This window comes from Leptopilina heterotoma, unplaced genomic scaffold (genome assembly GCF_015476425.1).
Source record: "Leptopilina heterotoma isolate Lh14 unplaced genomic scaffold, ASM1547642v1 Lhet_33, whole genome shotgun sequence".
Taxonomy (NCBI): Eukaryota; Metazoa; Arthropoda; class Insecta; order Hymenoptera; family Figitidae; genus Leptopilina; species Leptopilina heterotoma.
In genome coordinates, this window is record NW_025111022.1 from 215,817 (window position 1) to 229,357 (window position 13,541).

Consider the following 13,541-nt stretch of genomic DNA (forward strand, 5'->3'; position numbering starts at 1 on the left):
ATTTTTCGATCGAGATATGATCTTGCATATTGTAAACACTGAATACCACGCACTGATTTTATGATTAGCTGTAAAATTACAGGTTTATAGAAAAACACAGTCTTCCTTGTCTTCTTTTGTTTTAGGAGAAATGCATCAAAAATAAATGATGATAATAATAATAAAAATAACAATAATAATAATAATAAGAAGAAGAAGAAGAATAATAAGAATAAAAATAAAAATAATAAAAATAATTTTTTGTTTCATTACTTTTTTAATAATTTTTCTTTCTACATATTTTCAATTCTAAAATTGTCTAAAATTAATGTCTTGAAAATCATTGAATTCATGTAAAGAATGAGATTTATCCAAAAATTTGAAAATTATTTAATTCCTTCGAAGAATTTTATCAGAAAATTTGAGAATAATTATTGAATTTCATCGAAAAATTTTAGTTTTTTGAAAATCCTAATTCAATTATTTTTATGAAGTTCTTCGAATTTTTTTTTAAATAATGGGATTTACATTAAAAATTTTAATTGGAAGTTTTTAAAGATATTTTTTATGAAGAATTTTTGTTAAGTTTTTAAAATAATCGTGTTTCTTAATAATTGAAATTAAACATTTAATTATTGAATTTTATTAAAATTTTCAAAAAATAATTGAATTCTTTTGATAATTTTATTACAATTTTCTAAAATAATTTAATTCATTCAAGGAATTTGATTTAAATATTAGAAAATAATTAATTTGATTATTGAATTTTATTAAAATGGTATTGAAAATAATTAAATTCCTGCGAAGAATTTTAAATATTTATGAAAAGAATTATTTAATTTATATAGTATATTTAATTTATTAAAATTTTACAAAAACAAAAATTGAATTCTTTCATGAAATTTTATTAAAATTGTATTTAAAATAATTGAACTTTTGCCAAAAATTTTACTATTTATAAAAATAATTTAATTGTTTCAAAGCATTTATTACTAATTTTAGAAAATAATTAAATCCTTTTTTTTTTAAATAATTGAATTTTTGAAAGATATGTTACTATTTAAAAAAAATTGAATTGATTCGAAAAATTTATTAAAACTTTAGAAAATAATTGTATTTTTGCAAAAAATTTTACTATTTACAAAATTATTCAAAAATTTGTATAAAAAAATTAAAATTTTGTCATTTGCATAATAATAATAAATTAAACATTTGCTATTATTTATTAAAACTGGCGGGTACAAATGTGTAAAAAACGGACTTCTCGGATGAAATTTGTAGCTTTTCCAAAAGTGAAGATTTTCTTTCCGAGTAATAATATTATTAATAATTTATATTTTAAAACATTCAAATAATATACACAGTCTAATAAATAATAGAAAATGACAAATAAATAAAAAAGAAATAAGAGAAAAGAATAGAAATATTTATGTTGAAAAGGGAAACATAAAAAAAAACCTTTATTCTAATATGAGCTGAACACGAAAGTGAAAATTTCTCTTATATAGAGAAATTAGTTTAATTAAATGAAGAAAAAGTATTTTTTTTTTTGAGTTAAAAAAATGCATTTATTTTTAATGTTACTTAATGATGCAGTTATTCTTTCCATTATAGTGGAATGCTCCGAGCTACGCCTTTGCTCTTGGGGTCGTTGACTATAAGTTCACGTGCTTTGTGCGTTTCATCTTATGGTGTATATATATATTCTTTACACTCTGCACAATAATTCCTATATATAAAAGCCTTGTTTGAATTTCTATGGATATACAACTACAGATGATGAAAATAAGTTCAATGATTTCATTGAATTGGTGCGGGAATAACGAGAAAGGACAATTCATCATTTCTTTTTAACAATAGAAAATACCTATATATACTATACTTTTTTTCCTCCGCATCTTATGCCTGGGAGAGTACTCTGAAATTATTATATTTATCAATGGTTCATATGAAATATTTATAGTTATTATTATTTTTATAATATTTTATAACAAAATTGTAGAAGCCGAAAAGTGAATTTTTTTTAACTCTTCTCCGACTTCTTTTTCTATTTTATTAATGAATCTTTAAAATCTTTTAGAGAGAAATTATTGATCACAATTATTTAATAACTTTATAAACAATTTTTATAAACAAATTTCGAATTAGCAACAAGTGAGAAGATTCAGATTCTTACACTATTTTTTTTCTACTGGTTCAATGAATCTTGATACTTATGTTTACCTTTTAATATTTTTCAATAAAGTTTTAAACAATTGTTGTAAACACAGTAGGGGAACATAGTCTAGGTCGGCCACCTTTTTGACTTTTGTTTATAACTTTTTTGTAAAAATGAATTTGGACAATTGAAGTATATGGTTGGAAAGTCCTGTTTAATAGGAACATTTTTTCTGTACAAAGTAAATTGACAGGTTTAAAAATGAAAAAGTTATAAAGATTTAAAAAAAAAAAATTTGTAGTCCAGGTTGCCCATTACAGTCAAGGTCGGCCATGTTTAAAATTCAAAGGGCATTAATCTTTAAAAAATAAAATAACATGTTTGGAGTTACGGAAAATTGATTCTTTATTGTTTACAGTTTGTAACTTAATGAAATAACAAAATAATAACAATAAACAATATAAAAAAATAAATATAAATAAAAAAAAGTTTTGCACTAAAATATTAATAAAATTAAATAAAAATATTAATAAGATGATCAATTATATTATGAATTATACAGAATTGCAGTTTTTGCAAATGAAGTAGCTCGTCCTCATCTTTGCGCATTTTAAACACATAGTGGCCGACCTTGACAGTAAGTAACATTACCGAATTGTTGTAACCAAAAAGAAATACGTTTTGGGATTCGATTTTTTACTTTGTTTTCCTTTCAACCATGAGTCCCACAAATTTTCTGCATACTTGCCTTGACGATTCAATTTGTTTTTTATCTTTTATTAATGGTTTTTCACATTATGCACAAAACTTTTTTTGAGCTTTTTTTGTACCGACGTCACAGAAAACACAATTTTCGATTTTCCGAAAATGTAATTGAACAAAAAGTTAGGTTTCACTAAGACAAGCTTCGACAAAAATGCGCGTAGGTGGCGCTAGTGAACTTGACAAAAAAACGCGAGTGGCCTACCTAGACAGTAGGCCAACCTTGACTACATTCCCCTACATATTGACAACAATTAAATTTTAAAAAAATCGTTCTTATTTTAAATTTTTCCTGAAGCGATTTCTAATCAAAAATATAGTTTTAATGAAGGATGACTCCAAAAATTTTGGCTTTATTTTTGTTATAAACAATCATAACTTTTTATTTTTATCCTCAAGTCAAAATTAAAAGTTTTTTGTAGATTCTGAAAGAGGACTAAAAAATACGTAAGAATAAAAATAATTTTTGATTTCAATTTTTCAAATCAAAAACCCCTTTAATGAAAAAAAAACTTTTGTATAATCTTAATCCGTAATTTTTTTATCGCGCAATGTCCCTTTCACCGGAAAGAGTCAAAAATCTATATTAATAATCGTTTTTTCCGGTAATCTGTTCGCATTTTGAAGTTAGTTTTTGTTTGCTTTTTTGTTTCTTAACTTTTTTTAAATAATTTTTCATTTCAAATATTTTCAATTTTAAAATTAATTTATTGAAAATCATTGAATTCATGTAAAGAATTTTATACCAAAATTTGAGAATAATTCAATTCCTTCGAAGAATTTTATCAGAAAATTCGAGAATAATAATTAAATTTCATCGAAAAATTTTAGTTTTTTCAAAATCCTACTTCAATTCTTTTAATGAATTTCTTTGAATTTTTTTTAAATAGTGGAGTTTCCTTAATAATTTTAATAGAAAGATTTGAAAGGAATAATTGAATTTTGTAAAGAATTTCTTTTAAGTTTTTAAAATAGTCGAGTTTATTAATAAGTGAAATTAAACATTTAATTATTGAATTTTATTAAAATTTTTAGAAAATAATTAAATTCTTCTCAGAATTTTATTAGTACAATTTTCTGAAATAATTTAATTCCTTCAAGGAATTTTATTAAAATATAGAAAATAAATTAAACTCTTCTAAACATTTTTATTACAGTTTTTGTAAATAATTAAATTCTTTTGAAGAATTTCTTTAAGATTTTTTTAAAATAATGTAGTTTTTTGAATAACTTTAATTCAAAATTATTAAAATAATTGAATTAAACAAACAATTTTTTTCAACTTTTTAAATAATCGTTTATAATCATAATTAAAATTAAATATTTGATTTTTGAAGTTTATTAAAATTGAATTGAAAATATTTGAATTATTTATAAAAAATAATTCAATTATTGTGATAAATGTTAATACTTATAAAAATAATTGAATTGTTTCGAATAATTTATTAAAATTTTAGAACATAATTGAATTCTTTCGTAGAATTTTTTTGAAAATAATTGAATTTTTTCGTAAAATTTTTTTTTGAAAATAATTGAATTTTTGGAAAAATTTTACTATTTAAAGAAATAATTGAATTTTTAAATTTTTTTTGAAAATAATTGAATTTTTGCAAAAATTTTACTATTTATAGAAATAATTGAATTGTTCGAAGGATTTATTGAAATTTTAGAACATAATTGAATTCTTTCGTGGAATTTTTTTGAAAATATTTGAATTTTTGCAAAGAATTACACTATTTATAAAAATAATTGAATTGTTTCGAAGGATTTATTAAAATTTTAGAGTATAATTGAATTTTTCCGTAAAATTTTTTTTGAAAATAATTGAATTTTTGGAAAAATTTTACTATTTAAAGAAATAATTGAATTTTTAAATTTTTTTGAAAATAATTGAATTTTTGCAAAAATTTTACTATTTATAGAAATAATTGAATTGTTTCGAAGGATTTATTAAAATTTTAAAACATAATTGAATTCTTTCGTGAAAATTTTTTGAAAATAATTGAATTTTTGGAAAGATTTTACTATTTAAAAAAATAATTGAATTGTTTCGAAGGATTTATTAAAATGTTGTTGAAAGTAATTGAATTTTTGAAAAAATTTTATTATTTATAAAAATAATTGAATTGTTTCGAATAATTTATTAAAATTTTAGAAAATAAATGAATTTTTTTGAATAATATTATTAAAAATTAAAAAAAAAATTTTCTTTCATGAAATGTTGTTAAAATTGCATTTAAAATAATTGAATTTTTAAAATTTTGTTGAAAATAATTGAATTTTTGAAAAAATTTTGCAATTTACAAAAATAATTGAATTGTTTCGAGAAGAATTTTATCAGAATTGTAGAAAATAATTGAATTTTTGCAAATATTTTACTATATATAAAAATAATTGAATTCTTCTGAAGAATGTTATTATTTATAAAACAATAACAAAGTAATATTGTATTCTTGAGAAGAATATTGTATTAAAATTTTTGAAAATATAATCAATAATAATTAATTATGTACTTAATAAGTGAATTTTGTAAATTTTGATTATGAATAAAATTATTTTTGCACACAAAGTGATAACATATGTGAACTTGAAAAAATATTTATCTTTAATTCGTGATATAAACTGACGTCGTCGATATTATAAGTCGAATTTTGCCGAAGTCATTTCGTTATAGTTTCTTGGGGAAGGTTAAAATATTCAAAAAAAAGAGACATCGAATAGGGGTTCTCTTTATTTACAGGGGACAGGTGTGTTCACTATATATATGTGCATGGGGATCGTATAGAATTCATTGTGAAAGAAAATTTATTCTAGCCACGCACGTTGTGGCACGTACTACTATACTACACTTTTCTCTCTTTTTACGAAGTCGCCGTTTAGCTTCTGATCTGTATATTAATAAATGTAACTCGAGTTTTCTGTTGGTTTTTTTTTGCATCTATGACTTTAAATCCCTGTTTTACGTCAAGTTACTTACAGGAGGAAAAAATTTCGCAATTAATTTAGTGAAAAAAATTTAGTTTGGTGAATATTGTGTATTTAAAAAGAAGAAAAAAAAAACTGCTCTTTGACGTACAGTCACGAACGCATCTATTATAAATGCAGAAAGTTAAATCAATGTTTTGAGGAAGTGCAATTATTATATGGGAATGAAATTTTTTGTATGCTTTTTTTTTACTATGTTAATATTTAAATTTAACTGAAAAAAATAATAATCAGACAAATTAAATTTTAAAATGACATAAAATCAATTATTGATAAATTTGCTAAAATGAATAAGATTACTTCTTTTTAAGGTGTACAATAGGTGTACAATAAACTTTTTATTTACTATTTAATAAATCAAAATTTAGAAATTGTATCGTAAAAGTTCTGCATATGGCTACAAGTGGTGAGTTCATTTTTTAACTTGAACTTTACAGTTAGTTTATAATATCTTTTTTTTTTAACAGAAAATGTTAGGAAGATGAAACTGGCACCCGCAGTTATCAGCACCCACTTAATTTTGGAAATTAAATTTTACATTTTAATATTTTATTGTTTAAAACCAGCATAAAATTTTGAAAAATTATTTAGCATTTAATTTAACATTCAATTCTTGATTTAAATTCTTTTATAATTTCTCGCAGAAAACTCAAAATTTAATTTTTCATATTATTATTTACGAAACAATTATAAATTTTTTAAAAATCATTACCGCGGATAAGTATTATGAAGAAATAAAAAAATAGAAATTAATAAATTATTTATTTAAAGATAAAAAACTTATTTAAAGACTAAATTCCAATTGAAATAAGAGAATATTAAAATTTTAATGCGGGTGAATAATATTTACCCATTAAAATTTTAATATGAATTAATTAATTAATTTTAATATTTAACAGGGTTGTCACAGGTCAGGGAAATCAGGGAAAAGTCAGGGAAAGTAGAATTGGCCAGGGAAATCAGGGATTTTTATTAAAAGTACTGGAAAAAATTATATGTGTTTAGAATTTATAAGAAATTTCTCATTTTTTGTGTTTTTGTTTGTCTCATAAACTATGAAATTACCACTAATTCTAAAAAAACCTTAAATTTTTTTCTATTTCTAACAATAATTTATTTCAAATAACTTAATTTTATTGAAGAACTGCCATAAAGTTATTACTAACAAATAATTTAATGAAGTATTTTTTTGAAAAACTTTTAATTTCCATTCTGTTGAAATTAGTTTCAATTTTTTAAATTTTAACGCAATTATTTGAAAGAATTTAACTATCTTAATAAACATTAAAATTCTTTCCAGAAATTCAATTATTTTCAAAAATTCTTTAAAAATTCTCGTCAACATTTTAATTATTTTTATAAATAGCAAAATTCTTCGCCAAAATTCAATTATATTCAGGAATTTTTATAATGTTCATGGCAAAATTTCAATTATTTTCAAAAAATTGTCTTAATTCAATGATTTTCAATATTCTTCTATTTTAATAAAATTTCTCAAAAGAATTCAATTATTTAAAAACAATTTTGACAAAGTTCTATAAATGAATATTCAATTATTTTCTAAAATAATGAAAACTTCAAAAGAATTCAATTATTTAAAATAGAATTTGCATACATTTTTTCGAAAAAAATCAATTGTTGTAAACTTTTTTTATAAAATTCTTCGCAATAATTCAATTATTTTGATAAATAATAAAACTCATTGCAGAATTTCAATTATTTTTAATACAGTTTTAACGGAGTCTCGTTTGAGCAGTCGTTTAGCACGGTCGTGTTTTGATCGTGCTCCTTGTTTTCAAATATTATAATTCTCTCTGTTGACTTTAAGTGTTAATCACAATTTAGTAATTGTCAATTTATTATCTGTATTTTTGGATGGTGATTTTGCTTGCATCTTGGTGTTTGTGTTGGCCTTTTTCATCCACTTCTGCGGATTTGTAATAATTCAGTTCAAGTGAGTTGTTATTTATGTGAAATGATGGAAGAGACGATCCCGATCTCTGAGGAGGAGAGGTGGAAACATTTATTTGCTGTCATGAACGAGTTAAAATTTTCTCAGGATGATTTAAAGAGGCAATTTGAATCTTACTCTAATATGCAGCAAACTATCACTAAGAGAGCAGATGGGCATGAGGCGAGGCTAATTCGGATTGAAGAAAACTTAAAATTTTCCAGCAGCATTTCAAGGTCAAAAAATCTGGTTTTATTTAATTTCGAAGATTCCGATGAAGTAAATAACGATCTATTCAAAACGTTATCGAAATTATTTAGAAAAGTGGGTCTGGATATTCCGGAACTAGCTTTTGACGATGCTCATAGACTTGGTAAAATCAAAGGAAATAGGCCAGTTTTAATCAAGTTCCTGGCTACCAGATGGGTAAGATTGTCTTTCAGTAAGGTGAAGGAATTTAAGGCAATTGGCATAATAATAACAAACGACCGCACAAAGGAAGAGAGAGACAGACGTAGAGATTTGTTGGGAAAAGTTAGAATTCTTAAAGCAGCTGGCTTGATAGCATTTCTTAGAGGCGAACAAATTTTCCTCGATGACAAACCTGTGAATTTTCAAGATGTTAACGATGTGTTGGTTTCTCTCGACAAAAACAAACCTACACACAGTAACGCTATTGATGGTGAGTCAACTCCTGACACAAGGAAATCTTCTGATCCCGATCGTACTATAGTTACTAGGAGTAGGGGTCGCCAGCGCAAGGATACTTCTACTCGCTCGAAGAAGAATACCTCCATAAAAAATACTCTGGATTCTTTCTTTGGTAGTACTACTCCAAAAGTCAATAAAGGTACTTTTAAGGAAATGCAAAACACATCGCCCAGAAGACTTTTCACACATAAAGAGATTGTCAATGCAGATGAGTAGCAACCAGTATCTTACAAGAAGATGGAAGATGGTACCGGGGAGTTAATTCGTCAGTTATCCTTCGATGTAGTTCCACCTAGGTTCATATTTTGGAATTCCAGAGGTTATAAAAATCTATCAGACATTAATAGTTTGTTGAGTGGAAAAGATGTATTGTGTGTTTGTGAGTCATGGACTTTATATGAAAATATTATTCTGGAAAATAGTGATTTTAAAATTGTTTATTCTGCTGCAACGAAGGAGAAAGTACACGGTAGGGCGAAAGGAGGTTTGTTAATTGTCTATAACTCTAAATTTTACTCTATTGACATAATTTTTAATTTAAAAAATCTGATTTTTGTTCGATTGTATTTTGGAAATTTATATATCATACTTGGATTAATTTATATACCACCCGATGAAAATATTGACTCTTTTTTGGATAGTTTGAATTGTATTCTTATACAGATTAGAGAGCGCTTTCTTAATATTCCGATTATTATAGGGGGTGATTTTAATTGCAGAGTTGCTGACATGAATCAAATTGATCCAAATTTTTCTCAATCGTTATTTCCCTTTAGCATGGAGAGACGCTCATATGACCTAGTTTCAAACGCGAGAGGTAACAAATTGGTCACAAATATGGAGATCAATAACTTTTTATTGCTGAATGGTCGTGCTATGAGTGACTCTCCAGCTAATTTTACCTTCCTGGGTTCCCAAGGGATGAGTGTGATTGACCTGGTGTTTTGCACTTTTGATGATCTTGCTCTGTTTGATGATCTCGTTGTCAGTCCTTTAGCATCTCTATCAGATCATCTCCCTGTAATTTTGAGCATGTCTCCTCCCATTGATTTTTATCAAAACGAGAGAATTGATACACCTCTCAAACTTTTTTGGAATGATGATTTTATGAGTGCATTTACAAACGCTATGGAATGGAGAAGTGAGGTGGGGGAAGTAAACCTGGATGTCGATGAACTTAACGAGACTTTGTTGTTTACGATAAGAGAAGTGTCGATGAATCTGGGGATGACTAAGAAAATAGGGCCACGCAAGCTTTTAAAATGTAAACCGTGGTTTGATAACACCTGTAAACAAGCTAAAAAACAAATGTTGGATGCCTTGAAAACCTGTAAAAGGGAATGTTTTTCTGTTGAGTCTAGGTCACTTTTTTTCTCGAGAAAGCAAATTTTTTATAAAGTTCTTAAACAAAAGGAAAAAGATTATTGTATCAATAGATTAAATGTAATTGCAAATTGCAAAGATTCTAAACAATTTTGGAAAGTTGTGAATGCCCATCGCCCCAGAAATAAACAGAATTGCGGTATTACAATAAATGATTGGTTTGAGTATTTGTGTAAATGTTTTCCGCAACAGGATCGTAGCCCATCAAGTGAATGCGTTTTTTTGAGGATTTCTCACCCTATTTTGGATAGTCATATATCAACTGATGAAATCATTAAAAGTCTTTCTTCATGTAAAAATGGAAAAGCCCCTGGTTCGGATGGAATTAATTATAATTTTTACAAGAATCTGCCTTCGAATTGGGTATTTTATGTGGAAATACTTTTTAATAAAGTACTTGATAATGAAAAGGTTCCTAAAGAATGGGGGAAGACTATCACCACTATGTTTTATAAGAAAGGTAACGCTCTCGACCCTGAAAACTACAGACCCATTACATTGGTCAACTGTATAGCTAAAGTTTTTTCTCAAGTTTTATGTAATCGTCTTGTTTCGTGGTCCAATGAATTGGGTCTGATTCCCGAATCTCAGTCCGGGTTTAGAAAGGGCCGAAGCTGCACCGACAATTTGTTCACTTTATTAGCTAGTATTCAGATTCATTTGCAAAAACCGGGAGCCGTAGTATATGCATTATTTGTGGATTTCAAGGGGGCTTTTCCATCAGTGTCGCACCATCTTTTATGGAAAAAACTCCACTCACTGGGCATAAGTACGAAAATGATTAATTTGTTAAGAGATTTTTATTATGCTGCAACGACATGTATCAGAACGGGCGAGGGTTGTACAAATAACGTTAAAGTCACTCAAGGAGTACTCCAAGGGGAAGTCCTAAGTCCGTACGAATTTTTGCTTTTTATATCTGACATGGAGGCTCATTTTGTTAACTGTGGGTGCAGAGGTATCGCAATTGATAACATGTTGGATATTTTGCTACTTGGATTTGCTGATGACTATGTATTTCTATCGGATACTCCAATCGAGTTGAATAAAAAATTGGAGGCATTGCACTCCTATTGCGAGCTTAATAAATTGAGTGTCAATGTTAAAAAAACCAAGGTGCTAATTTTTACGAGATCGGGAAATTCTTCTGCTAGAAGATATAAATCTTTTAAATTCGGTGATGAGCGTATAGAGGTGGTTAATGAGTATATGTACTTGGGTATCCCGTTTGACAGCTTTTGTTCATTTTCGGCTGCGGCAAAAAAAGCATCCGGAGCGGCTAATATTGCAATTGGTTCCGTTTTGAGGGTCATCCAGGCTACCAAGGCCGACTCATGGAGCGCTTATGTCAGATTGTTTGAGAGTATGCCCCTAAGTGTTTTATTTTATGGTGCCCAAGTTTGGGCTTTAAAACATTTAGATTGTCTAGAGAAGACCCAGCAATCTTTTTATAAGCAACTTTTGTTTCTACCCACTTGTTCTCCTGGTTATGCAGTTAGATTGGATACTGGAATAATGCATTTATCCTTCTTAGTCCTCAAAAGAGTAATGTCCTGGATAACAAAAATCTTTGATATGGAATTTTCACGGTACCCTAGGCGTTGCTTTGAGAGGCTAAAGAAGTTGGCATTGAAAAATGAAAATTGTAAATTTAACTGGTTTGCCCAAACACGGTATTTTTTTGAGGTTTGTAACCGGGTGGACAGGTGGAGAAGTTTAAACTCTAATTCTATTGCTGTGGATAGTGGGATGATTCTCAAAGAGTATGGAACTTTTTTAAAAGATAAAGATATTCACAGTAGATCTCATTCTAAGAGTCTTTTATTTTATCCTCAAATTTCTCTGCAAACGGGAACCCAGCAATACTTGCTCATGAGATTACCTATATTAGTAAAGCGAATTTTTTCACAAGTCCGAATGCTAAATGGTCATGTTTGTAGGTTGTTTATGGGCAAAAGCAAATGTGTATTTCGTTTAAATGAAAGATGTCCTTTTTGCAATTTAGAACAAGAAAGTCTATATCATTTACTAATGTTTTGCCCAGCTTGCAGGCATATTTGTTTAAGATTTTTTCCTTTTGTTTATAATGAACCTGATTTTGAGAGTGGATGGATGTCAATTATATCGTCAAATGATCGCGCAACGATTACAAAATTCATTCACATGTTGCTACAGATTTTTAAGAATTTTTCGAATTTTTAATACTTAAGTTTAATTGTAACTATTTAATGCTCATATCTTGAAACTCCTCTTGTATTTACTTTATGTAATAAGGCAAGTGTAAATAAATAAAATAATACAATTTTAATCGAATTTATTCCTCTAAAAATGTAATTATTAAATAAAAATTTTATTAAAATTCGTCGAAAGAATTCAATTATTTAAAAATTTGTTGATAAAATTCTATATAAGAATTAAATTTTAAGAAACATTCATTCATTTATTCAATAAATTATTTACATTTGTATTTAAAATAATTGAATTCTCGTGAAATTTTCTATTAAAAATTAATTTCATATAAAGTTTTAGAGTTCAGTTTGGAAAAGTTATTAATAATTGCAATTTTTAGAAATAATTAAATTTTGTAAAGGTTTCAAATGAAAATCTTTGAAAATTTGAATTTTTCATGCTTTTAATTAAAAATTCTAGGAAACTAATTTTTTTCAAAAAGTTTAATCGCAATTTTTTAAAATTATTTCAAGTTTTTATTTTCTAATGTATATTTAATTGAAGAATTTCCGAATAATCGAAATTTCACGTAAAACTGAATTGTAAACAAATAAATTGGAAAATTCTCAAAAGAACTTTATCAGAAATTATTAGAATTTTATTTTAAAATTTTAGAAAATAATAATTGAATTGAAAGGATGGAAATAATTCTTAAGAAGTTACAGTAACAATATTTTTATATTATAATATAAAATAATGATTTTATCACTTAGTCAGCTTTAATTATTATAAAACATGAAGAAATGGATCACTTCGAGTCAAAGACTCGAAGTGATCCATTTCTTCATGTTTTATAATAATTCTATTTTTATTCTTTCAAGTTATTAAATTTCAAAAGGTTTAAATTTGAAATTTTTGAAATATTTTTTCCTATAAGAAAATAATAATGATTAAAAAAGAAGTTAAGTTATTGATATTTTCGAATAATTTTACAATTAAAGAAATTCGTAAATAAGTGCGATAGAATATTTTTTTTGAGTACCTAATTATTTTTAAAGTGAATCAGAATATTCTTTATTGTCAGGGAAAAAGTCAAAATCAGTCAGGAAAAAGTCTAAAAATCAGGGAAAAGTCAGGGAAAAGAAAATTAAATTTTTGTGGCAATCCTGTTTAATAAATATTAATTTTTTTTTTTTTTTTTTTGAAAATAAAGACATTTTATAGAAAAATGATGTTTACAATTTCGATAAGCGCACTTTCTGCACATGTTAAACAAGGCAATATGATCGCGTTCCTTAAAAAGCTCTTAAGATTACAAACACGATAACTTATGGTCTCGAATGCGAACAATTACATCTGAAATTTAATGTATTTGCACGTGACAAACGTTGTGTAAATAAAAGTTGTTTGATTAAATACTTCTCGTGAATAAGCTACTTACTT

General features: G+C 26.0%; 1 protein-coding gene across 5 annotated transcripts in view; it reads left to right on the forward strand.

Annotated features, from left to right (window-relative positions):
• The window catches only part of LOC122505024 (choline transporter-like protein 1), a 34,371-nt gene that overhangs the window by 5,523 nt on the left and 15,307 nt on the right, over positions 1 to 13,541 (forward strand). The window contains exon 1 of one of the 5 annotated variants that reach the window (XM_043616435.1): positions 5,548 to 5,646. The exons of 2 other annotated variants lie outside the window; for them this stretch is intronic. Coding sequence is in view for 2 of the 3 variants with exons in the window: in XM_043616432.1 (XP_043472367.1) it covers positions 6,278 to 6,290 (13 nt within the window). In the remaining variant the exon portion in view is untranslated. Of the gene's footprint in view, positions 1 to 5,547; positions 5,647 to 6,166; positions 6,291 to 13,541 lie in introns of those variants that run through there. 2 more of the 5 variants (XM_043616432.1, XM_043616433.1) reach the window with 2 other exon arrangements.